The sequence below is a fragment of the Suricata suricatta genome, chromosome 7 (genome assembly GCF_006229205.1).
Source record: "Suricata suricatta isolate VVHF042 chromosome 7, meerkat_22Aug2017_6uvM2_HiC, whole genome shotgun sequence".
NCBI classification, from domain to species: domain Eukaryota; kingdom Metazoa; phylum Chordata; class Mammalia; order Carnivora; family Herpestidae; genus Suricata; species Suricata suricatta.
In genome coordinates this window covers 101544530-101569026 of record NC_043706.1, presented here as the reverse complement: position 1 = coordinate 101569026, position 24497 = coordinate 101544530, and the positions used below count along the sequence as shown (strand labels likewise).

The 24497-nt window shown below is 38.7% G+C and overlaps 1 protein-coding gene and 1 pseudogene across 1 annotated transcript; one reads left to right on the top strand and one right to left on the bottom strand.

Moving 5' to 3' along the window:
* Nucleotides 1–1436: 1436 nt before the first annotated feature.
* LOC115296146 (nephrocan-like) lies at nucleotides 1437–23205 on the bottom strand. The gene is made up of 3 exons (XM_029944602.1): nucleotides 23017–23205; nucleotides 12384–13285; nucleotides 1437–1884 (listed from the first exon to the last, which is right to left on the bottom strand). The coding sequence occupies exons 1-3, from the start codon at nucleotides 23203–23205 to the stop codon at nucleotides 1437–1439; spliced, it is 1539 nt and encodes a 512-aa protein (XP_029800462.1).
* On the top strand, nucleotides 3735–4314 carry LOC115296147 (annotated as a pseudogene).
* Nucleotides 23206–24497: the final 1292 nt, after the last annotated feature.

Genomic DNA, 24497 nt, shown 5'->3' with positions numbered 1-24497 from the left:
TTACTCATCTACTCAATCTCTACTATTTTCTTTCTCTGCCTTTAGAAGCATTTTGGTAGAAAGCTTTGTAAAGTGCTGCAACAAATACATCTTATTAATTAGAAAAGGAGCCAATTTAGATGGGGTTTCAGATCTATATGCCAGTAGATTTTATTTACAAGTAGATAGAAACGAATGCTAGTAGATTGATAGGGAAAAAATTGATAGAAAAAAGTTATTCTATAGGCACACCTCTATCACCAGACAGGCAATTTTCAAAAGTATGCAGTTCATCAAAAGGAAGGCAGTGTGGGGATTGTGGTCAGCTTAGGGAAAACGGACTGTTCAAAACATAACTCTTCTCAGGAAGTCCACTGTAGGGACATCTGTAGTATTTAAGATGCCAGTTTATCTTTCTCTTTTTGCTTTTCTTTTGGTCTTGGTAAGACTGTCCCACAAAATCTACTTTTTGCCTATCCAGGGGTGAACATGCGACCCAAGTTAAGCCAATCAGCCTCTCCTTCTGAGGATATGGCTCTTGAGAAGAGGGAAAAGAACACTGATAATACCGAGAGCTCTTCATTCTGCACAGAGAACCTTGAAGAAGCTGAGGGCTTCTCCATTACATCCTTCTGCCTGGGGCCCTGGAGCAGTTCTGACTCCTGTTCTTTCCAGATTTTTCATCTTTTCCTTTGATTCTGTGGACTATTCCCAATCTTTCTAATAGTTTCTTGCTTGCTTAAGTTGGAGTCTGTTTCTACTGCTTACAGTCAAAAGCTAGTAGTGTAGGCCTGTAGGCATCAGCTTCATGTACACCTTATGTGATATCACCTTATGTGATAAAATGGGCTACTCAATTTTCAGGAAGTTGATGAGATGGCAATTTTATTTGGCATTACTATTTGTGTAGATTTCAGTATAAAACACAAATTACTTTTTAAGTGGAAGGAATCTTATATCTTCTTACAATTGTCTCTTTCTCCCTTCCTCCCCCTACCTCAACTTACCTCAACTCTTATTTCAGTCTTAAAAAACAAAAACTTACAAAAAAGACTCTTGGATATCTAAGTTTATTGTATATTTCTGCTTAGGAGATTGAACGCTATAAAACGTCTGGAGTACTGAGCATTTTTAAGGCAGTGAAACTACTCTGCTAATGATGGATACATGTCGTCATACATTTGTCTGAGTCCCCAGGATGTATGCCACCAAGAGTGAGCCCTCATGTAAACTATGGGCTACAGGTGATGATAATGTGTCAATGTAGGTTCATCAATTGTAATAAATGTTCCACTTTGGAGGGGGATGTTGCAGTGGGGGAGTCTATGCCCTTGTGGAGGTAGGAGTTATATGGGAAATCTCTATACCTTGGTCTCAACTTTGCTATGAACCTAAAACTGCTCTAGAATGAAGTCTATTAAAAAGATTTTTTTCTAAACTGTAGGCAAAGCTCATACTTAATCTATTTCATAATCATAATAATCATCATCCATGTTGATTCTGATGCTGGAGTGCTCTTCTGGTTTTGGTTTCTTTTTGGTTTCTTTGTTTTTCTCGGTCAGATGTAATTGATGCTCACATTGTCTCATGATCTTCTTGGAAGACATCCAGCTCTCCCCTTGTCGTTCAGCTGGTGCAGCACATTGTCCCCCCTTCACATCTGTGCCCTTGGCCTTCAGGACCTCCCTCACTCTTATGAGACTACAGGTACAATTCCACGGATTTCCATCCAGGTACAGGTGTCTGAGGCGAGGCAACCCCTCCAAGGCTTTGAAGTCTAAGGCAGAAATCTTGTTGTTCCTAAGGTTTAGAACCTGAAGCTGCTTTAGATCCTTGAGGTCCCTCTCAGTAATATCCCGGATAGCATTGCCTTTTAGGTCCAGCCTGGCTAAGGTCCCTGGAAGCCTGCAAAAGTATGGAAACAGGATGTGAGAAGAAGCCATGATCACCAATCTATGGAGAGAACCCAGATTGAGCAGCCAGCTTTTTCTGCACTGCATGTCCTGTTTGAAGCTAGAAAACAAGCTGTGTTTCAAAAAATTAAGTCTTACATATAAGTCTTTAACCTTTTCTCATAGGTCTTCTTTTTTAACCCTCTGAGTTTTCTGGTTCCTAGCCATAAAACTCTAATTTCTTTCTATGTCAAATAGGATCATGGAAAGAAATTGGTAAGAAAAAAAGTTCACAATTTTTTAGTTGGCAAAGGGGATGATTCCATAATTTATAAGAGAAGGAAAGTACTGAATAAAAACATGAAAAAGGCAATGAAACATAAAAGGCACTGAAAAGTGATGCAGTGTTTTATGTCTGATATTAGAACATGGTTTTTCATTAAATTTTTTAAATGTTTATTTATTTTGAGAGAAAAGGTGGACACAAGCAAGGGAGGGGCAGCGAGAGAGAGATAGAATCCCAAGTAGGCTCCACACTGTCAGCACAGACCCAGATGTGGGGCTCAATGTCACAAACCATGAGATCATGACCTGAGCCCAAATCAAGAGCCAGATGCTTAACCGATTGAGTATCCCCAGAGGCCCTGGTTTAAAATTTTTAAATATATTGCCCCTGAAGGTTTTGTGAGGTAAAAACTTAAACTGTGTTGGTGGGAGTTTAAATTGGTACAACTTTGGAAATGATTTGGTAGTATATATCAAATTTAAATAATGTTAATCCTTTCAACCCAGGAAATAACAGAAGCAGATACAGATTTATTTGCAAACATGTTTGTCACATATTTAATTATATTTATACCAGCAAAAAAAAAGTATAGGCTAATGTCCACTAATATGGAAATTAAGAGATAATAAACTATTATGTGACAATAAAAATCATATATTTAAATCATTTCTGAAGTACCAATTCTCTGAGAAAGCTTTTCTAACTATGGCTTGAAAATCCAGATGCTATAAAAGATCAATGAATCAATGACATTAAACATAATTTTAAAAAACGAAATTGTGTACAGCAAAAGACATATATGCAAAGTCAAAAGATAAGTTATAAACTGGGGGAAATAATCTGCACCTTAAAACCCCGACAAAGTGCGGCACCTGGTGGCTCAGTTGGTGAAGTGTCCGGCTTTGGCTCAGGTCATGATCTCACAGCTAGTGAGTTCAAATCCCATATCAGGCTCTGTGCTGACAGCTCATAGCCTGGAGCCTGCTTCCAATTCTGTGTTCCCTCTCTCTATGCCCCAGACCCACTTATGTTCTCACTCTCTAGCTCTCTCACTCTCTCTCAAAAATAAACATTTACAAAGAAAAAAAACACACCAACAACACAAAGAGCTAATCTCCCTAATTATGTCCAGGACTCTTAAAAGTTTAGAAAAGGGGCACCTGGGTGGCTCAGTCTGTTAAGCACACGACTCTTGGTTTTGGCTCAGGCTAATGAATTCAAGCCCTGTGTCGAGCTCCATGCTGATAGTGCAAAGCCTGCTGGGGATTCTCTCTCTCTCTTTCTCTCTCTGCAGCTCCTCCCCCAAATAAATAAATAAACTTTTAAAAAAAGTTGAGAAGAAAAGGTTCTAAAATAAGTCTGAAAAATGGGCAAAAGGCATGAATGGAAGTTCACATAAACAGCGCCCCACGAATCAGGCTCTGCTCTAACAGCATAGAGCCTGCTTAGAATTCTCTCTCCCTCTCACTTTGCCCCTCCCCCATATGAGCTCTCTTTCTCTCTCTCTCTCTCACATAAGTTTAAAAAATAAAAACAGTATTCCTCTTCCTATTAGTGGCCTGAGGTGATCTCTGAAAATGGTTCGCTATTCACTTGACCCAGAAAACCCAACAAAATCATGCAAATCAAGAGGTCCAAATCTTTGTGTTCACTTTAAGAACACCTGTGAAACTGCCCAGGCCATCAAGGGTATGCATATCTGAAAAGCCACCAAGTATCTTAAAGATGTCACTTTTCAGAAGCAATGTGTGCCGTTCCCACGCTACAATGGTGGAGTTGGTAGGTGTGCCCAGGCCAAACAGTGGGACTGGACACAGGGTCAGTGACCCAAAAAGAGTGCTGAATTTTTACTGCACGTGCTTAAAAATGCAGAGAGTAATGCTGAACTTAAGGGTTTAGATGTAGATTCTCTGGTCATTGAGCACATCCAGGTGAACAAAGCCCCCAAGATGCGGCATAGAACTTACAGGGCTCATGGTCGGATTAACCCATACATGAGCTCTCCCTGCCACATTGAGATGATCCTCACTGAAAAAGAGCAGATTGTTCCTAAACCATAAGAGGAAGTTGCACAGAAGAAAAAGATATCCCAGAAGAAACTGAAGAAACAAAAACTTATGGCCTGGGAGTAAACTCTGCATAAAATACTTGCAAATAAAAGTAAAAAACAGAAAAACAAAAAACAAAAACAAAAAACACAGAAAGGCAAAGCCCTGAAGTCTTCAACCATATTCAAAATAGATAAATAAACATAAAACCACACAGAGATGCCATTTCTTACCCACCAGCATGGTAAAACATCTTAGTCTCTAGCAATACACTCTGTGGGCAAAGCTGCGAATGGACAGACATCCTCATACATGCTTGGTGGGAGACTAAGGTGGCAGAGCAGCTCTGGAGGAGAAATCAGCAACACCTAAAGAAATAACCTGTGCATTTGCCCTTCAACCCAGGAATCTCATTTCTACATGTATACTTTACAAATATAAAACAGCATACACGTGTTTATTATGGTATTACTTATAATAACAAAAGATTGGAAACAACCTAGTACAACGGTAGAAAACTACTAGACAGCCTTTAAAAAGGAAGGGGCTCATTCCTATGAACTATTACAAAGTCATTTCTAGAAAGTATTGTTCAGAAAGAAAAAAACAAGAGGTAGAATAGTACGTATAGTATGCATAAAAGGGAAATAAGACTACATGTTTATATATTTGCTTGTTTGGGGGAAAAAAAGAATGATAAACCAGAAATGAATGAAAATGGTTACTTAAAGGAAGTGTTTGCATATGGTTTTAACTTTTGAATCATGTTAATGTTTTACATGTTCACAAAACAAATGAGGTAAAGCAAACTCAGGCCCTAGAATTGAATACAAACAGAAACAAACATATCTGATTAGTTAATCAAATGTTTATGTTGGTGTGTAACCATAAAATGGAAAAAAAAAGTACTGACTGAGTATTTTTAGTGGGTATATCTAAGCCTTAGACACTAAGGACAAAAGGACCTACAAGGAAATTTTTCTCAGCATGTTTATTATTAACATTTTGAAACTTTTAAAATGAATGCTATAAGACAAAACAAATAAGTAAATATATTCATATCATTAGGAATGTAAAAGATCATTGTAAAAGATTTCATTGTAAAAGAAGATATACAAATATAAAATAAGAAAAACCCTCTAATGTTAAATATGAATTGGAGATGTTAATGTGAATTTGTAACTTAAAAACACATATTTTCCAGTCCTGCATACTGGGAGGATCTAGAGGTAATATTACACTCTAATGGCAATGCTACTCCAACAGCATAGCACACTGAGTACCCAGATCTTAATTTCAGAATTCCAGTTTCCGCTTAAAAGAGGCAAGGCTTCTTAGAGAAATGGCTTATTCCAGATCTGGGGCAAGGTAAGCTAGAACGTCTGAGCCAGAATGCAATGACACCGTCAAAGATTAATGCAACATCCATCATGTTGGCTGCTATCAAAAATCTAGAAAAATAACAAGTGTTGATGAGAATGTGGAGAAATTAGAACCTTTGCTCACTGTAGTCGCTATGGAAAACAGTATAGTGCTTCCCCCCAAAATTAAAAATAGAATTACCCCACGATCTGGCAATTCCATTTCTGGGCACATACATGAAAGAATTGAAAGCATGATTACTCTCAAAGACATATTTACATATTAAATAATGTTATACATTATTTACATGTTATTCACCCACAATGAATTCACAATAGCTAAAATGGGAAGCAATCCAAATGTACATCAATTCATTGATAAGCAAAATACAAGATGTACATATAATGGAATAATTAGTTGACCTTGCAGAGAAAGGAAATTCGGGGGCACCTGGATGGCTCAGTCGGTTAAGCATCCGACTTCGGCTCAGGTCATGATTTCACAGTTCATGAGTTCAAGCCCCTTATCAGGCTCTGTGCTAAGCAGCCTGGAGCCTGCTTTGGATTCTTTGTCTCCTTCTGTCTTCCCCTCCCCCACTTGCTTTCTCTCTCTCTCTCTCTCTCTCTCTCTCTCTCTCTCTCAAAAATAAATAAAAATTTAAAAATGTTAAAAACAAACCAAAAAAGCAAACAAACAAAAAAAGGAAATTCTGATACATTCTACAACATGGATAAACCTTGAGGACATTATGCTAAGTGAATAAAAGCCTAGCACAAAAAGACTACTATAATTCCACTTATATGAGATTTCTAGAGTAGCCAAATTCATAGAAACAGAAAGTATAATGGTGGTTGTCGGAGGCTGGGGGAGGGAGACACAGGGAGTTGTTTAATGAGTGTGGGGTTTCAGAGTTGCAAAATGAAAACATTTCATAGACCAGTCACCCAACAATATGGAGATATTTTACTGAAGTGTACAGTTAAAAATGGTTAAGTAAGTTGTACATGTCTTTTACCTTTGAAAAAGAGAAATAACAGAGGGGCACTGTCAGACTCTTGATTTTGGCTCAGGTCATGATCTCACGGTTTGTGGGATCGAGCTCTGCATTGGGCTCTGCCCTTGACAGTGCAGAGCCTGTCTGGGATTCTCTCTCACCCTCTCTCTTTCTGCTCCTCCCCCATTTGCACTTGCACTCACTCGCTCACCCACTCTCTCTTTCAAAAATAAATACACATTTTAAAAAATTGTTAATTAACAGAAATAATGGAATCGGGTCTCATGAACACAGGGACCACCTTTGAGGGACTCCCACTAGACAAATTTGGAACAATTTGAGAATCAAAAGACACTAGCAACTTCAAATAATCATACCACACTGAATAAATTAAGATCTCTTGGGTCCATAGTGATACCCAGGAAAAATAGAAAAAGGAAAAGGGAGAGAAAAATACTCTATAATGTTCAATGGAAAAAAATGGAAAAAAGCAAAGTTAAATGATCCCAAATACATAAAAACAAATCATGTTTAGACATAGGCTCTGGTTGAGCAATTATTGATTTTTCATTTTTTAGCAGATGAGGTTTTCAATCTTGAACAGGTTCTGCTTTATAATCAGGAAAAAGAAAAATTTTCACTGTGGATACCAATATAAAAAATGTCATGCTAATACTTATTGATGGAAAGTAAAAAAAGAATCACAATCATGAAACTGAAAATTTTTCTACTACTCAACAGCTTCATATTAAGTGCTATTTCCGTAGAGTATGAACTCCCTGAATGTACACTCATGTTTTTTGGTATTCAGTGAAATTTATTGTGGTGGTCCTAGTCATATGATGATTATATATTTTATGTTTGTATCCTGAACTATACAGTGAATATATATAAGTATTTATGATTTTGAGTATTTTACAATCTCATTTATTTAAAGTGACTTCTCCTTAGTTGGAATAAAGTTTACCTTAAAAAGTAGATGAATTTACCAGGAAAATCACTTCTTTCACTTTAACAGTTAATAGTTAAATTCACATAACATTTATTTTTTATTCTTTTTAATTTTATTTATTTTGAGAGAGAGAGAGAGAAAGAAAGAGAGAACAAGCAGGGGAGGGGCAGAGAGAAAGAGACAGAATCCCAAGCAGACTCTGTGCCATTGGCACAGTCCAATGTGGGGCTTGAACTCACAAACTGTGAGATCATGACCTGAGCCGAGATCAAGAGTTGGATGCTTAACTGGCTGTTCCACCCAGGTGCCTCAATAGTTTGATAGTTCAGTTTAATTTGAGGTCTGTCCCCAAGACAATGTATTTTATGTACATAACAATTGATATAAGGTACATCTGTAAAAGTTATACAGAAAATCTTATGTATAGCTTCCCCCCCCCCCCGACCCCCAAGGAAATATGGACTAGTAACAGACAGTGCATCGGTAAGCAAGACGCTATTACCTTTCAGAGTACAAGGGAGAGCAACCGACGAAAGATATGATAAAGCAAACCAAAGAGTCCAGTCTACTAATTAAGACTGAGTTCTAACTTTGGCCATTCTATTTATCAGTACGCAACTTTAGGTAAGTTATTTGGCTTAATGTTTCTGATTTTCCACCCTATAGATGAAAGTGCCTAGTATACAGAAGTCACATAATAAAGGCTAGCTAATGAAAATGAGAAAGCCAAGTTTTCTATTAAACAAATATACTGAACAGTTCTAGGGTGGGTAACTAAAACTTGTACCTGTTCTTACTTTTTTTTTCCTTTCGTGTTTCTATGGACGTTATAACCAAAATGACATTGTAAGAGAAATCACTAATGTCCTGGTTTTGTGAACTTAGGGCAGCCATTTATTGCTTTCACATAATTTGTCTTTATAAGTCTGATTTATACTTAAAAAGTTTCCCTGATTTTAAGACAAACATACTTCTAAAAATGCTATTTGTACTTTGGGTCTGTGGCTTTTTAAAGTAAAAAAGGGTACACCCCATTTTACCAGTAGATGGCACCTGAGAATAAGGAAGGTAAAATGCTATGACTATGTTAGGTTGTAGAAAGCTATTTTGGATTTGCATGATCCAAATTGTGGATAAAGAAAAGGTGATGTGACTTATATTTGTTCACTGAGCTGCAGATCGGTGAAATGAAAAGCAGCAAAAGTGAGAGTCAGGTCTGGGGTATTTCAAGTTTTAAGTAGTTTTATATATTGTTTATAGCAGAGTAAATCTCAGAGGTGGGTGATCACGTGGTGGCTAAAATTCATTTCCTGGATCTAGAGTTAGACTACTGTGTTTAATCTTGACTTCACCGTTTACTGACAATGTAATTTTGAGCAAGTTTCTTGATACCTCCTAACCTTAATGTTCCAATGTGTAAAATAACAACTTAAAAATGTACCTACATTTACAGGATTGTTGTAAAGGATTGCGAGAAATAATACATGTCAATACTTAAAGCTATGTTAAGTTATTTTCTTTCTTTTTTTATGGCTTATTTATTTATCTTTGAAAGAGAGAGAGAGAGAGAGAGAGAGAGAGAGCGCGCGCGCGCATAAGTGGGGGAGGGGCAGAGAGAGAGGGAGACATAGAATCTGAAGCAGGCTCCAGGCTCTGAGCTGTCAGCACGAAGCCCATTGCAGAGCTTGAACTCATGAATTGTGAGATCATGATGTGAGCAGAAGTTGGACATTTGAATGAGCCACCAAGACACCCCTAGGTATTATTTTCTATCTCAAATAATGTATTGAGGGAAATCTAGTAGATATTTGAATATATGTGCACTGAAAACCATCTGCTATTATTTCCTAGGAATGTAGAATGGAGGATGGTAGGCAAAAAAAAGGGATTTGGGATTTGTGGTGGGTTACATAGCTAGCAACTAGCAGCTAATTAGGTTAGGTTAGCAACTAGGGTTAGGCTGCCTGTGCTTATAGTTTATTAATACAAAACTGAATTTTAAAGTACAATTTTGTGTATAAATAAGACCCATAAAAGTAAAAAGTGTCCTGTTTTAAGCTCAGGGATAAAAGTCTTAACATTCAGAAATTTAAAAAACATCAGATTGTATTGTGTTTTAATGCTTTATGGGAGGAAAATCACGTAAAACCCTTTTCTGGGTCGTTTGCACTTTCCAGTTCAAAGAAAAACTGGGATGGTGGTGGGTGATGGGGAACTTAAAAATCACTTTCCACCTGGAGTAAATTGCTCTCCTAGCTGGCCAAGTTCTTTGACAGAGTAGATAGCTGTGCTGCTTCAGTTAATCCTCACAGGAAAAGCCCACTCTCATCTCCTCACTTGCCCCATTGTTCTTGCCCATTACTTCTCCACCCTGGCTGCACATTAAATTCATCTGGGGAGCTTTTTAAAAATGCTGATGCCTGGGCACAAACCCTTGGGTGTCTGCTTTAATTGGCTTGAAGTGAGATCCGGGCATAAGTATGCTTTTTTAAAGTTCTCCAGATAATTGTAATGTGGAGTCACATTTGAGAATTGTGGCTAGCTGAGGCTTGCAATTCTATTATACACTCCACTGGGTAAAAGCGTTGTGTTTTCTGTAGTCACTTATTAAAACACACAAATGGCCTGGCAGGGGTAAATAATTAAGCTACTTTTCACTCATTAAACTTAGCCAGATTACTTAGCCAAATGCTTTCTAAAAGCTATCTGAATAGAGAAGGCCACTGGATCCACAGTTTTGCCATGGCTGTCACAGCCCACTGAGGATCCTTGACAAGATAGTCACTCCTCAACCTCTTTTGTGAGTTTTTAGTGTATACGTGATTTTATTTTTCTTGGAAAAGGGGCATACAGTGATAGAAAATAAGGCTTGGAATACAGTAGAGAAATTGATGAAGTAAAAAGTATTAGAGTCTTGAAATACTGCAGGCATGTTCTTGCCTTAGGGCCTTTGTATTGGCTCTGCTGTCTAGAACACAGCTAAATCCCTCACCTCCTTCCAGTCTTTGCTCAAAGCTTACATTTTCCTGAGGGTTACCACGCTTGCCCTATTTAAAATTGCAACCAGTCACCCCTACTGTCTACCGTCCTGAACCTAGTAATTCCGCCCTTTTTGGTTGTTGCTAACTATAACACCTATCACCATGTAAACATTATATACTTACACCTTGTTTATTGTTATTCCTTCCCTGCTCGAATTTAAGCTGTATAGAACAAGAAGTTTTCTTTGTTTATTGCACTGGTGTATTCCAAGTGCCTGGTAAAGTACCTGGCACAAGGAAAACACTCAAACTTATTTTTTGAAGTAAATTAATTGTGCAAATATGCTTATCATTAAAAGAAATTGCTTAATTTCAAATAACTCTCAATATATATTTTAAAATTCTGATTTCCATTGGAAAATTCAGTTTTTGATGTTTTGCACTGAGTACAGTTACCATACTGTACAACAAAACTTCTTTTTATCAACTAGAATAAAAAAACATCTGGGGGCACCTACTTGGCCCAGTGGGTTAAGTGTACAACTTCAGCATGATCTCGCAGTCTGTGAGTTCGAGCCCCATGTCGGGCTCTGTGCTGACAGCCTGGAGCCTGCTTTGGTTTCTGTGACTTCCTCTCTCTCTGCCCTTTCCCTACTCATACTCAGTCTGTCTGTCTCACTCCCTCTCAAAAATAAACATTAAAAAATTTTTAAAGAAAAAATGAACACCTGTACATATGAAAGATAATTTTTCCCTTTTTCACTCATAACAGAAGTTGTTTATTATAACTAGCAATGCAAATAAGTAAATTGAGTGCCATAGGATCCTACAGAAGCTAGAAGTTGGTATAATAATTAGGAGCAATTTGATAATAATAATCAACAGAGCAAGATACCTCTTTTTTCCTTTAAAGCACCAAAAGGAAAATGAATCCACTGATAGGCACATATAATAAACAATATAACATCTTCATAAGAGAATACCAGGGCTTTGTTCTCCTGCTTTTTTATCTACTTTACAAATGTAGAACATGGAATCAAGTTTACATAAAAAGGATCAGTTAATGTCAACATGTACATTAGTCATAGTTTATGACTGGGTGGGGCAACAGGACAGTGGGCTGGGCACAGACAGAGGGATATTTGGAAAGAGAAATTAAGTGTCAGAGTATGCGGATGTATATGTGTCTGTGTCCATATATGCAGGCGGGTGTGTGCATGTGTGTTTGTGAGAGAGAGAGCGAGCTGAAGAGACCATCAAGAACACAAGGTAAGACACCCCAATGGACTCACACACCCACAGGCAGACACAGAAAGAAGCAGAACCAGGATTAAGTCCTTCAAAGATCACGGCCCTGAGAAGAACACGAGGCTCCCACAAATGGAATTCAAAGTAAATACAAGATGAGATTACGCACTTCTGACTTTTTCATGGCTACTATTTCAATGCTTTTAAAAATATAAATATTTTACTATATTCCTCCCTCATTTCTTTTTCATAGCCTTGCTTTGCTAGGGGCTAAGTGTGTGCCTGGTCTGCATGTTGTTGGATCCCAGGCCACAGGCTTAAAAACCAAAATACATTTTTTACAAATAATATCCTCATATTATGTTAGCATACTTTGCCAAAGTGGCACTGTATATCTTCAAATACAGATCGCACCTGTTGGTGTCTTGTCTGACAGGTGAGAGCATTAAGTTAGTGCAGTATTTAGTTAGAGGGCTGGAGATTCCAAAGCCCTGTCGAAAGCCTCTACCCTGGAACCCCTGGATAACCTTGATCAGGTCATTTATGTTTGCTCTGGTTTTCTTGCTTGTATAATGTGCTTACTTGCCCCAATCTTCAGAAAACGTTAGAAGTAGTCAACATAAATGAGAACTCTCCCTTACCTTAGAGGTATAGACAATAGCAGGTTCTGTTCCAGGGCCAGGTTGGAGAGCCGGGAACACATCTGCAGGGCGCCAGCTTCGAACAAGCTAACAACGTTGTTGTCCAGAAACAAATGTTTCAAGTCTCGGAGGTCCTGGAAGTCTTGGGCTGTAACTCTCTGAATCAGATTATTGCTAATATCTAGTTTTTGTAGCCTTGCTGGTAGTTTGAGGGGCAACATTCGAACCTGGTTTTGGGACAACTCAAGAGTAGTTAAATTGCCAAGGATCTGTGCCCCATCGATGGAGGAGAGTGCGTTTTCTGACAGATAAAGGTGGGAAAGATTCTCCAAGTGTTTCATATCTCGAAACTTTACCACTTTGAGCTGGTTTCTCTCCATTTTTAAAGAGAGCAGGGATTTGGGCAGATTAATAGGAATTTTAGTCAGAAAGTTACCACTGACACTGAGGAATTGCAAAACCTGAAGAGAAGCAAAGAAACTAGCTGGTATAAGATGCAGTTTATTATTCTCTATGCTCATGCTTTTCAGGTGTGGAAGTACCAGTGGTCCAGCTACAGATTCAATAATGTTGTCATCCAACATCAAACTCTGCAAACTGACCAGGGGAGAGAGTGTGCTGGGAGAGAGAGAAGAGATCAGATTGTTTTTAAGTTCAAGGATTTTTAATTTCTTCAGTCCTTCAAAATCAGATCCATGTAGGACATTTATTGAATTATCATTTAGTTTTAACACTTCAAGACCGGCGGGGAGAACACTGGGGACTTGTCCTAACTTGTTCTTCCAGAGTTCCAAGGTCTTCAAGGTACTTAGAGTTTTGAAAGTGTCATTTTCTACTGACTCTGTTCCACTGGCCAGCAGAATAAATTCTTCTAGAGCTGACATTTCGGTGAAGCTAGACAGCTACCAAAAAAAAGAAAAGGAAGGAAGAAAGAAAGAAGAAAAGCAGGTATGAGTCATGAAGAAAGAAAAGTAGAAAATTAAGATTATTGTAAAAAAAATACCATAGACAATGAAATGCAGTTGTCATTCAATACTAATGATAACTTCAGATTTCTCTTCAGGATCTCTTTAAAATTATCTCTTGGAAAAGGATGGAAACTCAGGTTCTGACTACTTTTTTTTTTAAAGATTTTATTTTTAAGTAATTTCTGCTTCCAACGTGGGGCTCAGACTTAGAATCCCAAGATCAAGAGTCACACGCTTCACCGACTCAGTCAGCCAGGCGTCCCAGGTCCTGACTCATTTTATTCGTGATTGCTAACATAAAGGATATCAGAAATATGTTAAGCACTTTTACACACTATTGGTAGACATAATACTAGTCAACTTTTTGGAATAGGTAGGTGGCTCATTGGTTGGGCATCCGACTTCAGCTCAGGTCGTGATCTCACACTTCATGGGTTTGAGCTCTGAGTCAGGCTCTGTGCTGACAGCTTGGAGCTCAGAGCCTGGGACCTGCTTTGGATTCTATGTCTCCTTCTCTCTCTCTCTCTGCCCCTACCCTGTTCATGCTCTGTCTCTCTCTCCTTCAAAAATAAACATTAAAGAAATTTTTAAAAATATTGGTCAACTTTTGCTGTGTATTCTCTGCACAATGATTTATGCAGCAGGATGTTCTTTGTGTTCTATCATCTTACAATAACCCCAAATGAGAACAATCTAGAAATCTTTCACCAAACTATCAGTAGTTGCTAACTCTACAGTGTAAGATTAGTAGAGATTTTCATTATCTTCATTTTGCATTGTTTATACTTTTTAAGTTATAAATTATATTAAAAATTTTTAAGCATTAAACATAAAAGTTTTGAATGTCCTAGACACTGCTATCACTAAGATGGGCCTATTAGAGAAACATTTCCAACTATATTATAATTTTTAAAACTAGCCTTCCAATCCCTAGTGCTCAAATTGTACTTCACTGATGGAAAAGATTCGGGAAGAAACAAACAGGATACGTGTGTCTCCATCTCTGTAGAGCAAAGATTCCATTCATCCATATACCCCTGACCTAATGCTACTCCTCTCCTAGATTTTAGAAATGATCAAATAAGATATGCTTTCTCCACAGGTTGCAAGTTCAAGTACCCCTATCCTTTCCACATATCTGTCAACCTCCTAGCTTGCCATCTAAGTCTTCTCCTGGATGATGCAGTCTTTTGGTACTTGGTTCTTAGAGTTAAGATTCTCTCCAGGCAGAAAGAGGAATTGCTCCAGATTTTCTTCAGTTTGGTAACACTTCACAAAAATTTTCAATCTGCTTTAGAATTCAATTGAGCTAAAATTTTCAGTGCCCAATTCTATGTCTCACTAACTACAGGTTTTAAATGTTTGATTTAATTATGCACTTGAGCCCTTTTGTAATACCAATTGCATGTTTAACACCTTCAAAATGGGTTAATTTTGCATCATATATTTACTTATCCTGGGAGGATACGTGATGTGAATTACGATATATTTTATTTTTATTTTCTTAAGGGTTGGGGGAAAGGGAGAGAGAAACCCAAGCAGACTCCATGCCCAGTGTGGAGCCAGACACAGGGCTTGATTTCACGACCTTTTACCAGTCAATCTGAAATTTCCTCAACAGCATTAGTGAGATAAAAACCCTGCTCATCCCTTCTTCCCCAAGGAACTTGACCTGGCCTGAAATCATCCTTAATTTTGTTTTGTTAACTCCTTTGCCCCATTCTCCTGCCTATAAATCCTCCTATTTGTTACAACTTCTCAGAGCATCTCTCCTTGCTAGATGAGATGCTGCCTGATTCATGAATTACATATTATTAGATCTTCAAATGTACTCTGTTGCATTTTGTGTTTTAACAATACATTATCATTAGTTCCTCTAATAACAGCAAATTTGCTATTATCAAACTTGGAAGATTTGAGAATTTCAACAAGGTGTGCTGGACTCTACAGCCCTTTCTTCTTCAACTTACCATTCTCCTTTTTAGAAAAGCAGAAATTTTAGGGGTGCCTGGGTGGCTCAGTTGGTTAAGCTTCTGACTTTAGTTCAGGTCATGATCTTACAGTCCATGAGCTCAAGCCCTGTGTCGAGCTCTGTGCTGACAGCTGGGAGCCTGGAACCTGCTTTGGATTCTGTGTCTTCCTCTCTCTCTGCCTCTCCCCTGCTTGCACTCTTCCTGTCTCTCTCTCTCTCTCTCTCAAAAAAAAAAAAAAATTAAAAGAAAAGTTTTTTAAAAAAAGAAAAGCAGGAATTTTAGAGGTTAACTAGTTTAATTCTCTCATTAGAATTTCAGGCAAAAAAATAACCTTTTATGGATTTGCTCAAGAGTGTTCCTGAACACTTTTCATCCTGAAGTTTCCTTTCTAGGCTTTCTTTCACATAAAGTCACCCGTGACTCTAGACATAGATCTTCATTTCTTAGATTGTTGATCTCCCAAAAGAACTTGACATTATTAATACTTACACTTTTATCTGACTGACCACAAACCCTAAAAGATTGCTGATTACGTAGCAAGGCTCAGAGTGACATGGATCTGAATGGGCAGTTTCTTTGGGGACTAGGCAAAGTGTAGTATCAGAGCTTCAATTTGTCTTTATTTCTATTCATAAAGTATACACACTGGGCCATGTTCCTTTTTATTTTTTATTTTTATTTATTTATTTTTTGAGAGACAGAGAGAGGCAGCATGAGCAGGGGAGGGTCAGAGAGAGAGGGAGACACAGAATCGGAGGCAGGCTCCAGGCTCTGAACTGTCAGCACAGAGCCTGATGTGGGGCTTGAACCCACGAACTATGAGATCATGACCTGAGCCAAAGCTGGAGGCCAGACGTTTAACCGACTGAGCCACCCAGGCGCCCCAGACTGTTCATCTGAATCCAGTGGGTAGTTGTTTTCTTTTATTAAGCACAGAGACCTTTCTTTTTTCTGTCAGTCAATGCAGATTACTTTTAATTATTATTAATTAAAATGGCTACCATTTTCTAGGGGTGCCTGGCTAACTCAGTCAGTAAAGCATGCTAACTCTTGATCTTGGGGTTGTGAGTTCCACCCCCATGTTGGGTGTACAGATTACTTAAAAGTCAAATATTCAGGGGCACCTGGGTGGCTCAGTCAGGTAAGCGTCCAACTTCAGCTCAGGTCATGATCTCATGGTTCATAGGCTTGAGCCCTGTATCGGGTTCTGTGCTGACAGCTCAGAGCCTGTAGCCTGCTTTAGATTCTGTGCCTCCTTGTCTCTCTGCTCCTCCCCTGCTTGCACTGTATGTGCCTCTCAAAAATAAACATTAAAAAATTTTTTTATATGGATAACAAACAGAGGGTTACTGGAGAGGTTGTGGGAGGGGGAATAGGCTAAATGGATAAGGGGTATCAAGGAATCCACTCTTGAAATCATTGTTGCACTATATGCTAACTTAGATGTAAATTTTTTTCTTTTTTTTTTTAATGTTTTATTTATTTTTTATACAGAGAGAGACAGAGCATGATAGGAGGAGGGGCAGAGAGAGAAGGAGACACAGAACCGGAAGCAGGCTCCAGGCTCTGAGCTAGCTGTCAGCACAGAGCCTGATGCGGGGCTCGAACCCATGAACGTGAGATCTGACCTGAGCCAAAGTCAGACGCTTAACCGACTGAGCCACCCAGGCGCCCCAGATGTAAATTTTAAAAAATTAATAATAAAAATGTTTTAATAAAATCTTTTTAAAAAAGGTTACCATTGTCTATTTACTATGTTTATAAAGCCCTGTGTGTGATCATGATTATGACCTCTTCAGAGAGGGAAGATAAGGCTCAGGAAGGTAAAATAACCTAAGTATATCTTGCTAGCAAATGTAAAAGTTGGACTTCTCACCCAGATTTATCTTATGCCAACACACATATTTTTATTTTAATATCACTGCTATAACATGCATTTAGCAGAAGAATATAGAATTCTGGTACCACAAACAGCAAAGAAGATGCCCACTGATTTTCAAATTTTCCAATGAATTTACAGAGCTGACAAAGGAAAATAATTCTGCGAGGCTAGTTTTTCCATTTTCCTGGACTAAGCGGAGCTGTGCTCCAGACATGTAAAAAGAGGTAGTTTTGCCCTTGACTTAACTGGACACTGCTGTTTTTTCTTTCTTTCTTTCCTTTTTCAAGTTTTTATTTATTTATTTATTTATTTTGAGTGAGAAAGCGTGCAAGTGGGGAAGGGGCAGAGAGAGAAGGGGAGAGGGAGAGAATCCCAAGCAGGCTCCACACCACCAGTACGGAGCCCGATGTGGGGCTCAAACTCTCAAACCACGACATCATGACCTGAGCCAAATTTGGACGCTTAATGGACTGAGCCACACAGGAGTGCCCATCACCCTTTTTTTTTTTTTAGGTTTTGAGGCTGTTATTTTCTCAATGTTGCTTCGAAAACAAGGCAAGTATGGCTTGATGTTAACAGGCATAGGAAATTTAGCTAAATATAATTCCTGGCATACAGTTTTACAGTTTAGTGAACCTAATATATATGTAGATAAAAGTTACAACAAAATATGAAAATTAAAAAAGAAGCAAAGCAAGTAAAATGAAGTAGAGCAAAGAAACAGCTTCTGCTGGGTTCCCAATAAAAGACTTTATTTCTGGTTTCCTCTGGGAAGGCCTTACTCCAAGCATTGGAGGGCCACAGACCATATAGGTCCAATGTACCCATGAAACTGAAATATTAGTTACAGCTTCAGACACGTGTGAACTAAGCCAGTAAAAGTTTTGTAAAACAATTTTGGAATTATTTTTCTGATCATTAAAGCAGCACTTGTTCTCTGTAAACAATTCTAAAATTCTGGAAAATATGGGACAAATATAAAAATAATCTATAATCCCACTACTTGGTGATAAACATTGTTTATATATTTCTTATCCAGGAGGAATTTGAAGTAGCTTCTTCCCTTCCACAAAAGATGTAAAGAGCAATTATTTTGTCTATTTTTTAAAGTTTATTTATTTATTGAAAGAGAGAGAGAGAGAATGAGCTGGGGAAGGGCAGAGAGAGAAGGGGACAGAGGCTCCAAAGAAGGCTATGTGCTGACAGCAGAGCCCAATGTGGGTTTTGAACCCATGAGCCATGAAATCATGACCTGAGCCAAAGCTGGATGCTGAATCTACTGAGCCACCCAGACATCCCTGTGCATTTTAACTACCATTGTAAAGACACTCCTATTGGTTTTCTAAATGTAAAGACTATAACTATAAAATTCTTAGAAGAAAATAGAGGCATAAATTTTCATCACCATGGGTTTGGTAAAAGCTATCTGAGATATGACATCAAAAGCAAAAGTGACAACACATCCACAGAACAGGTGAATTGAACTTACTCAAAATTAGAAATTTAAGTGCTGCAAAGGGCACCATTAAGACAATGAACAACAAGGACAATGACAACAAGAACAACCACAGAATGGGAGAAAATTTTCTCAAATAATATATCTTATAGGAGATTTGTATTTAGAATATATAAAGGACTCCTACAACTCAATAATTAAAAGACAACCCAATTTTTAAAAAATGGGCAAAGGATTCTTAAGACATTTCTCCAAAATGGATGTGCAAATGTTCAATTAGCACACAAAAAAAGGCTCACCATCATTAATCTCTAGTGAAATGTAAGTCAAACCATAATAATGTGGTGCCTGGGTGGCTTAGTTGGTGAAGTGTCCAACATTGGCACAGATCATGATCTCACGGTTTGTGGGTTTGAGCCCAGAGTCAGACTCTGTGCGTCAGACAGCACAGAGCCTGGAGTCTGTTTCAGATTCTGTGTCTTCCTCTGTCTCTGCTCCTCCCCTGCTCACACTCTGTCTCTCTTCCTCTCAAAAATAAATAAACATTAAAACATTTTTAAAAAATTTTAAAAAGTCAAACCATAAATAAAGAAGGCAGTGGTGAATTAAAGGATAAATGGGAGGTAAAGATCGGGTGCCTGGGTGGCTCAGTCAGTTGAGCATCCGACTCAACTTTGTCTCAGAGTGTTGGGATCAAGCCCTGAATTGGGCTCAGTGTTGAGTGTGGAGCTTGCTTAATATTCTTCTCTCTCTCTCTCTCTCTCTCTCTCTCTCTCCCTTCCTGAAGCTTGCACTCTCTCTCTCTCTCTCTCTCTCTCTCTCTCTCAAAAAAAAAAGGAGGTAAAGAAGTAGAGACAGTAAGTACAGATTACCTTCTTTTTTTCACACACAGAGTTAAAATAATATTATTTTTATTGTAATGAAAGGAGCCTATTTCTAAGCTAGAACAGGGCACTCATAAAGAAAGAGCCACTGGAGATATGAGTGTGGGGAGATGATGGAGCAAGCTCCAGGGAGAGGGGAGGAGGATGGACTCCAGGGCATGGGTGTGTGAAGTTGCCGTGAGCAGAGAGAAGGAAATCTCATCCTTTCTGTCTGGAGGAAAGAGTCTGCAGAACTGAATGGAGACAGGTTAGTACACACTGAGCAGTAGTTGAGGGAGATGAAGACTAATGGCCTCAGTTTTGTCAAGAATAGTCAATAAAATGGGAGACCAATCATTGGTGAGAACAAGAATGGCAGGGATCGAGAAGGCAACCCAAAACTGTACTGGTTTCGGAAGATGTCGAGGGAATACAGGAAAACCTGACCAAGAAGAACTGAAAGGGCAGATGGGGGACATTGAAGACCCAGTTGAGGTCAGAGACCTTAAACTTGTGGTGGTTCTATCAATTTGTGATTGTTGCAAACCAGACATATATAGGCACATGTGTGCAGAGAGCTTGTGTGACCCTCTCCAGCAGCACCTGGAGCATAGGAGAAACAAAGGAAAATGATCACCCTAATCAAAGACTGAGGCTTTGCTGGATAGATGGTGAGATGATTTAATTTTGGGATGCAAAAAGGGCAGGGACAGGGAAAGAAGATGGATAAGAAATGAACTAATTATCTGAGAAAACATGGGCAGATCCACGGTTCAAAGTCTCCTGAGGTGGATGGAGAGAAGCAGAGAGGATGGCAGGTGAAAGGAAAGAAGATAATGATCAGGGAGTGAGGGAATTCGAGATTCCTGAGTGGAGGAGTTGGGGTATAATGATTATGATATAACCAAGAGGGAGGACGACTGTGGTCAAGTGACAACGTAGATAGATACTTTCTTGTGAGCTCAGGAATCATGAAGCCAACACATCGGACACTGAAGGCACCAAGGAGACGCAGGACTCAGGATGGAGAACACGACCAGGAGCCAGGAGGTTAGGGGGCCAAGGCACAGTATGAGGCAAACAAAGAACAATCAGGGAGTGTTATGGTCTGATGGCATGTCCCTCAAACAAGTAGGACTTTTTACGGATGCACGCATAAATAAAGGCCTTCATCTCTTGAGGGCAGAACTGTGAATTTTTTATATTTTATCCCTAGTTCAGAGCACAGCATTCACAGACCCAAACACAAAGTATATGGATAAGTAATAGGAACATTTTTAATTGTATGCATGCATACATGGTATGCGTGCACAGATGTGTATACATATACGTGTATACATGCATATACCTATATATGTGTTGTGTGTATACATATGTGTTGTATATGTATGTATACATGTATGTGTGTATATATAATTTCTATTGCTATTAATCCGAAGGTATTTTTAAGGTATTTTTTTCCTTGAAATACAGGCAATCGATTCTGTAGTTCAAACCAAAAGGACAAAACATACAACATATTCACAAGATACAGCTAAAATACGGTCGGTTTAAAACCTAAAAATTTTTAAAAGAGAAGTTTTATTGCTTAGGGCTTTTTATTCCTTTCACAAAACAATCCTATCTTTCATTAAACTTTCTGCTGCGAATCATCTTCCAACAGATAGTTAACTGGGTTAAATTTGGGGAAGAGCAATATTGCTGTTCAGTGATGACAAATGCACTCATTCAATAACTGAATTTGATGGGAGATAGAATCTCGTCTTCTCGCCTTCAAAGCAGCAGTGCGGGATCATTAGCGGGCCGAGCTGGCACTTCAGCTCCCTGTGATTCAGGCTCTCAGAGCAAGTATTTAGCATCTCGCCCTTTAACCAGCTATCCCGCTTGAATGCCGAGGCCAGACTTGCTCTCTGGCATTAGGCACTACTGGATTACAAGAGCAAAGTCAACATGACGACTAGGCAATTTTGCTTATTGAGCCTTGAAATAAGCACCATGCCACATACTTTAAAGTCTCTGTGTTCAGGCGAATGAACTTAAAAATTTCTTAACCAAATGAAAGGGGACGGTGCCTCTGTTTGAAGGGAAAGTACATTCACCTGCTGGTTCCCTGAACCTGGATCACAGAGAGGTATTTCCATATCTCAGGATTTGGTCTGTGAGGGAGAAGCAGTGGCTAGTAAAAAACCAGAGAGCCATAGAATCTGCCAGGGAAAAGGAGTCTGGGATCACCCAGCAAACCCAGGCTTCTTACTTCACAAAGGTAAAAAGTGAGGCCCAGAGATTTTTTAGCTGCTTTTTAAAGATGAGTATATCTCCAGCTAGGGAGAAAGCTAGGATAAGAACCCTTATCTCTTGATTCCTTTCAAAATAGCAAAGGCCAAAAAGTTCTTCATATTACAAAAGTCAGACAAATCTATAGCATTCTTTTCATCACTCTGAATAGTAGGCATAAATTTTAAAAAGTCAGAATTAAAAGTGCACAGAACGAGACTGGCAGTAACATGCCCAAACAAAAATATGTATTTCCTCTCTAGAGGTGTCCACAAAGACACTGATGCCTGGAGGGTTTGTAGGGTTTGTATAAATAATAAATCAGATGCTTGGGTTCATCTTGATGGTCTTATGATGCTCTAAGTGTCACCCACTTTTTAAGGCATAAACAAAACTAGTTTTTCCCCTTTCCCCTGAAAGCACATCTTTTTTTTTTTTAATGTTTGTTTATATTTGAGAGAGAGTGAGAGAGAGAGAGAGAGAGAGAGAGAGAGAGGGAGGGAGGGAGAGAGAGAGCATGAGCAGAGGAGGGGCAGAGAAAGAGAGAGACAGAATCTGAAGCAGGTTCCAGGCTCCGAGCACATAGCATGAGGAGCAACTTCAGCTCATGAGCCATGAGATCATGACCCGAGCCGAAGTCAGATGCTCAACCCACTGAGCCACCCACATGGCCCTGAAAGCACTTATTCTCAATCCTGGGGACAGGAAGTAGCCATTTGCTCTTATACTCTTTTTGTTAAGAGAGAGCTACTTCCTGGAGCACCTGGGTGGCTCAGTAGGTTGAGCGTCCAACTTTAACTCAAGTCATGATCTCGTGATTTGTGTCACACAGGCTCATTGTCTCTGGATCCCTGTCCTCTCTCTGCCCCTCCTCCATTTGCTCTCTCTCTCTCAAAAATAAATAAACTTTAAAAAAAGAAAGATCGCCGCTTCTTTTACTTTGCAGTAACAAAATTGCATTTTTTTAATGTAACAACTGAAGTAAAATATCATTAATTATAGATTCAGATTTTTTTTTTACTGCTTCTCTGAAAAGAAATATCCAGAGGCAGATACCCATCTCTGCAGTAAAGGGCAAACTGATAGTGCTTCTACACAAACCTGATAACCACTAGTTTTAAGTTGTGATTATTTAAATTAAACTTAACAACCCCACACTTGCTCCTCACCCTGCCTCAAAAAATTAAATTGCAGCAACTTGACAGAAGAACGGTTACCTGAAGGTGCTGAATTTTGCTGTGGCTAATGTAGAGCTTCTTGGTGGTGGAAGGAATGCCTGATGGTACCTCCGTTAGCCTGTAGCATTGCACCGACTGCACTGAATCACAGCTACATCTTCCAGGGCAGTTAGGATGGAAACCATAGGTAAGAGAGAGCGAAGCAAGGAAGGCATAAAGCGGATTCATCTTTCCAAACAGGGCCTCTCAGGCAGCAGGCGAGTGTTTTAGGGGATGTCTCACTCTTTATACCATGAAATCTGATCATAGAACCTTATGAATGTGCGCTCTGTCAATGTGAGGAGACAGCAAAGAAAAAAAATCCAATTTTGTCTGGGTTAAAATGTTAGCAACCATTACAAAGGGCTTAAACATTGATAAGCTGCCTTAATATTTGTAGGTGAGCAAACTCCTCTGTTATTTATGGCTTGGAAGGCTAATCTGCAAACACCCGTATTATCTGTAGTTTCCTTGTTTTGTTAAATGTGACACTAGGGAATTAGTGGGGAAAGACAAAGGGCTGTTTTATAGTGGGCTATAAACCTTTGGATTTTCTGTGACCCTATATTAAAACGATTTTTGTGGGACTGCAACATGCAGGTGTTTTCTTCTCCCATTAACTAGTATGGGAAAATGAGCAGGTTTTCTCTTTATTATTATTGTTTCAGTAACATTGAATGGCTAGGGGAAACAATGGGCTACCAAGAAGAGAGCTTTAGAGTCAGAGGTAACTTGTTCAATTCATCTGTCACTTGATCCACTCAAATATTAAACTTGGACAATATTTTTGTCATTCAAAAATACTGTTGACTTGGATGAGAATAAAACATCAAAATGGGTCAGTTACCTTCATCTATTTGTAAAAATGAAAGAAGAGGCCTCAAATGTCTTCAGAGAAACTTGTGTGTTCTGAAACCCGACTGCAGAGGGAAGGCTTCGTCTGTCCCCCCACGCCTTTGTTGAGGCTCTTTTACTTGCTGTGCTTGTCCCTGCTGAGGAATTTAAAAGCATTTTAAGCAAAAGATTATAGAGAGAAGCTCTCTCCTCCCCAACGGAAGACTTGAATTTCCTTATTCAGGTTTTTCTGATCTGATTGCTCCAAAGAAATTTTCTAATATTGGAAAGCTTTTCTGATGTCCCCTTCAACCTACCTCGCTTTGCTACAGTTTTCATTTTGAAGCAAAGTTCCTTTGCTCTGATAATCAGTTCATTCCATTTCCAAAGTAAGGATTTCGGTGTGCTTTTCCCAAAAGACTTTTCTACTCTCTCTTTTGATTTTTTTAAACCTCTGTTTTCTTTTACTATCTGAGATAAGGAATGATGAGATTTCTTTTCTATCAATATCTGATTTTCAAAAAACTTTATTATTTATTTCTCTTGTCTAGTAATAGAATTATTATTTTTTTAATTTTTAGAATTTTCAAATAGGAAAGTCATATTCAAGAAAGAAAATTTGGAAGAAAAGAGCAAGGAGGGGAAAA

Excerpts from the sequence above, each read along its gene's own strand:
- LOC115296146 (XM_029944602.1), bottom strand. The coding sequence starts at position 23,205 with ATGAATCCGCTTTATGCCTTCCTTGCTTCGCTCTCTCTTACCTATGGT. Across the intron at positions 13,286-23,016 it reads GCAAAATTCAGCACCTTCAG|CTGTCTAGCTTCACCGAAAT; the intron begins GTAACCGTTCTT and ends TTTTTTTGGTAG. Across the intron at positions 1,885-12,383 it reads CTATTGTCTATACCTCTAAG|GCTTCCAGGGACCTTAGCCA; the intron begins GTAAGGGAGAGT and ends ATACTTTTGCAG.